This window comes from Nothobranchius furzeri, chromosome 18 (genome assembly GCF_043380555.1).
Source record: "Nothobranchius furzeri strain GRZ-AD chromosome 18, NfurGRZ-RIMD1, whole genome shotgun sequence".
Classification (NCBI taxonomy): Eukaryota; Metazoa; Chordata; class Actinopteri; order Cyprinodontiformes; family Nothobranchiidae; genus Nothobranchius; species Nothobranchius furzeri.
This window is the reverse complement of record NC_091758.1, coordinates 12,920,201-12,925,200: the sequence shown is the minus strand read 5'-3', so window position 1 is coordinate 12,925,200 and position 5,000 is coordinate 12,920,201. Positions and strand designations below refer to the sequence as shown.

The 5,000-nt window shown below is 48.3% G+C and overlaps 1 protein-coding gene across 2 annotated transcripts in view; it reads right to left on the bottom strand.

The window, feature by feature from the left end:
• Positions 1-5,000, bottom strand: part of LOC107391568 (carbonic anhydrase-related protein 10) — a 155,578-nt gene that overhangs the window by 25,214 nt on the left and 125,364 nt on the right. For both annotated transcript variants that reach the window (XR_008563539.2, XM_015968923.3), the window contains exon 4: positions 987-1,172. Coding sequence is in view for 1 of the 2 variants with exons in the window: in XM_015968923.3 (XP_015824409.1) it covers positions 987-1,172 (186 nt within the window). In the remaining variant the exon portion in view is untranslated. The remainder of the gene's footprint in view (positions 1-986; positions 1,173-5,000) is intronic.

Here is a 5,000-nt window from a genome sequence, read left to right as displayed (position 1 = left end):
GGTTTTCCATAACCAGCTCAGTCCTGCAGCTCTCCCTTTAGTTCCTGTTCTGTGAAGCTCCCTGACCAGCCAGCACTTTGTCTCTGGGACTCAGATGAAGTCAGCAGGATACAGTCAGGGAGAAGTCTAGGAAACTGATGCTCAGTCCACTTCAGTCAAGCTAAATCAGGTGGCAAAAAATCCAGAGCTGCGTTTGTGGTCTGATCATCACATCTGGACATTTTCACAATTAAAGTAGTTTAACTTCACGGATGTTTAATTCTTGAATTTACAGGTAAAATTCTAAGCCCCGCCCCTTCGTGTAAACGAAACAGACAGCATCCGGACTCGTGACTAAAACTCCAGCTTAGGTGGCCCTCTTCTCCTGTGTGAAGGTGCAGCAGCATCATGTCAGGTCCTGTGTGTGGGGAAAAGCAGCACATCTGCAGTGGCCCAGAGTAGGTCCAGATATCCAGATATCCAGATATCCAGATATCCAGCCCACTGATTTAATCTGATCCTGGTGTTGTAATAGTTCTGTTCTAACAACATTATGTTGCTTTCTTCTGTCAGATTACTTTTGTTTAAAAAAAACCCCAGACAAAACGAGAATTAAAGAGATGTTTCAAAGTTGGAGAGCAGAGAAAACCATTGGCTCTTCCAGGTGTCCGTCTGGGCGGCGCTTCTCCGTATTAAAGGAATATTGGCTGGTTGAGCTTAAATGAAAAACCTCTCAGGTACACTCCAGCGAGCCTCCGACAGCACAGAGACAAGCAACATTAATTTCTCCAGTCCTGGCCAAGTTTGAGTTCCCAGCAAGATGGATTACAGGACTGGAAATGAGTCTGTAATCCATCATCACCGGGACTAAACTTCCCAAAGAGCAGGAAAAGTTCACTCCAAAATAAGAAGGAGTTGATAATAGTTTTCCTTCTGGAACGAGCGACATTGACAGCTGATACACACCTGTGTGTGTTCCCTGTACTCATTAAAGCTTCAGGTCTCACCTCTCCAGGAAAGCCCTGCCCATTCAGAAGGTGCTCGGATCCCAGAGAGTCTTCACTTCCAAAGTGAAGACGGATCTCCTCCAGCCTGTAGCTGTAGCCCAGCGGGCCTCCAGAGATGTTCACCAGGTGGGTTTTGTCCGGCCGCAGCGACACATGCTTCCCTGTGTTGTACATGGTGCCGCCCATCTGTATGAATCAGAGACACCACAAAGTACTCAGAGCCTTGGGTTTCCGGATGTCCCAGATCACAGCAACACGAGAGAGAACGCATAACACCAGCAAAAGGAAGACAAGTTTCCACCAGAGCTTGAAAATAAAGAAATATGAAGATGATAGTGTGATGAAACATGAGAGCGTCAGTGGTATGGTGAGGAACGCAAGGTTGAACCAACTGGTCATCCAACACATTCTCACACCCAAAGCATCAATATATGACGCGTGTGACCAAGCCTCATTATATAACGATTCAGGACGCCCCAGCGCGTCAGGAGACGACGATCAGGGACACGCAGGAACACGTGGCTCCGCTGGCGTCAGTATCTGACACCCGCGGTCACACGGACATTATTTGACTCTTTAACCTTCCCCTCACCCCAATCCTAACCTTAAGGTCAGTAACTGTGACCTTAAGGTTAGGATTGGGGTGAGGGGAAGGTTAAGTAGTTCACAAGTCGTTCTAATGTCCGTCTCACCACCGGCGTCGGATACCGACGCTCTGGGACGGTGCGTCATCACTGTGTCCCTGATCGTCGTCTCCTGATGCGCTGGGGCGTCCCGTCATATAATGAGGCTTGGTCACACGCGTCATATTTTGACGCTTTGGGTGTGAGAATGTGTTGGATCATCACCAGCTACTCCACAGAACAACCCACTGCTACAGAGCATACAGACGTGTGTTTACCATAGACATAGATATTATTGGATGGAGCAACGCCCTTTTCTCTCATATTCATAAATGTTGGAAAATGGGAGGTTCCCACCAATGGCGCCCCCAAGAGGTGGCCAGGGAAATCTGTTAAATTCAGAATAGATTTTAAGATCCTCCTTCTCACATATGAAGCTTTTAATAATCAAGCTCCATCATACATCAGTGATCTGATTGTTCCATACGTTCCTAACCGAGCACTTCGCTCTCAGACTGCAGGTTTACTGGTGGTTCCCAGAATATCTAAAATTAAGATGGGAGGCAGATCTTTTAGCTATCAGGCTCCTCTCCTGTGGAACCAGCTCCCAGCTTTAGTCCGTGAGGCAGACACCTTGTCTACTTTTAAGACAAGGCTAAAACATTTTTATTTGATAGGGCCTATGGTTAAAATCTGATGTTAGCCTAGATCTGGACAAGTGGGGGAGTAGAGGGAGGTGGAGTGTACAGTCGGTAAAGACGGCTCTCCCTTGCCCTGCCTCCAACATGCCTCCATCTAAATAGGATAGATTATCCAGAGTTATCTCTGTAGTTATGCTGCTATAGACTTAGACTGCTGGAGGATACACTGACCACTTTTCACACTCTACTGCTTTTTTCTACAGTCTGCTCTTTAACTGTATTATTTCCTGCTATTTTAGCTGTTACCTTTATTTTCTCTCTAAGTGTTTTTCTCCCCAGAAGAAGCTACAACGATGTTCTGCTGAGCTGTGGTGGCCTCATGGAGGGGGCCATCGTCTAGCACACTGCTGCTAACCACTTAAACATTCTCCCTCTCCTGATAATAACTTTTTACTCTCTTGGACATCGAATGTGCTACTACTAGTTTACCTGTTTAATTATAGATTCACTAGGATAAATACAATAAAGTTTATCTCTCACCAAATAGAATATTTACTAAGAAATCACAATGTAACCACAGAAACACTACTTGGTGTGTGTGTGTGTGTGTGTGTGTGTGTGTGTGTGTGTGTGTGTGCTCCGTCTTCTCCATCCCCAGTGAGTCGTGGAGGATGGCTGCTTATACTGAGCCAGGATCCTCTGGAGGTTTCTTCCTGTTAAAAGGGAGTTTTCCTCTCCACTGTCGCTGCATGTTTGCTTAGTATGAGGATTGCTGTAAAGACTCTGACACTAGTCAGTGACTTGATGCAACCTGCTGGGTTACTTATATAGGAAACTTTTTACTGATTGGCTTAATGAACTGACCTGTATGGGAATGTTTACTGTGTGAGGGTCCTTGAGACGACACTTGTTGTGATTTGGCGCTTTATAAATAAAATTGAATTGAATTGAAATTCTGTCCCCCCGTCACACGTCTTGTCACGCCGAGACATTCCAAAATAGAGAAAAAAAGTGGAGCTGAAGGTGGCGGCGGGCCGGTAAGGGTGACAGGATCGCTAAGCCACCAGAGGAGTTTAAGGAGAAGATTGGGGATGTGGTGGATTCTTCTGTCCTGCCTGGTGGGGTGTCGTACTGGGGCACAGCGGGATGAAGCTTAAGCAGTTTGTGGATGTGGAGGTCGACGTGATTGTGCCGTGTGTTGAAACTGGTGTTAAGGGGTGGGGTATGGCATTCCGAATGACATCTCTGAGTCGGCGGTACTTCGTTGTCTGAAAGGGGGTACTGTTCCTGCTGTGCGGGGACTGGGCTACAACGCCCGAGGCTCTACGCCCTTGTTGCTGACTTTTAGCGGTGCTGAGTTACCTGGTCGTGTTATGCCGAGCTTTGTCAGCTTTTCTGTCAGGGCTTCTAAGAGGGCGCCGCTGAGGTGTTTTCGGTGCCAGAAGTATGGTCCAGTGGCGGAAGTTTGCGTGGAGGGTAGGAGGTGTAGAAGATGTGGGGGCGACCATGACTGTCTCCAGTGTGAGGAGGCACTCTGTTGTTCCAATTGCAGGGCCAGTCACCAGGCCACATTTAGGGGTTGTGCCTTCTATCGTGAGGCGGTGGCTGTTGAGGCCTATCGGCCGGATCGTAAGGTTTCGTCTGCTGAGGCGGTACGTTGAGGGGTGGGGGCTTGGGAAGCGGGTGGGATGGTTCCGTTGGTTGGGCACTGCTCAGTTCTGGTGCCAGCCCCCTAGCGGCTGAGTGTGGAACTGCAAATTTTGGGAATTCCATGTTGGGAGCAGTTGTAGTTCAGGGGGTGCTCCCTTGGGGTTAACACAGAGGAAAGACACCAGTCTCCATTAGAAAATAACGTTTTTACTAGCATTCATTTTATCGTTCTTCCGGGTACCCGTGGTCCGGAAGCAGATGGGGGTGAGACTCCTTACTGACCTGGGAGGGGTCAAAGGTCCTTTCCAAACCATCGGGATTTCACAACTTCACAGAGAAGCATTACTCACAGCTGGAATGTGTGATTATAAAGTCAGCCGATCATTCGCAGTGATGAGCTCAACTGGTGATCAGCCAGTAGGAAATGCATTAGTTTGTCATGATTCCCAGGCTGACACCCTCCTCTGCCTCTGCTGCCTCCTCAATCAAGCCCTCAGCTACTTAGTTACCATCACCTGCACCGTCATCAACGCAATCACCTCACCCTGCTCACCTGGTTCCACTGCCAGCCACCAGTCCCCTGCCAGATTATTGAGCGCTCTTTGTCAGTAGATCGTCCAGCCTTTCACCTTGCCTGATCACAGCCTCCGGACCTCGTTTTCACGCCTGACCCCTGCCTAGGACTCTGCCTGCCATCACGACCCTCGCCTGTCTTTGACCTCTTCTCTAGCCTGCACCATTTACCTGCTTCGCCTCGTTCTGGTTTTTGACCCACGCCTCCTCTCCGACTCGGTCTCCAGCCTCGCCCTCCTCGGGGAACGTCACGTCTAATAAAGACTTTTAAAGGTGCTTTACTGTGTTTGGTGTCATCACGGGTCCTCCAAGTTCTGGTCGTGACGTAATTAGTATTTTTTCCCAGTCTGTGAGCTCACCATTACTAATGGATCTTTCATATGGGACTTCTTAACTCCAGAATCCTAAATTTGAAGCTCGTCAGACAACTTCTAGATTTCTGACATAAATCTAAACAACAGGTGGTGTCCTGATGACGACCACCAGCCTACAGCTGATGTTCATGTCAATGTCGGAGGAGTTAGAGG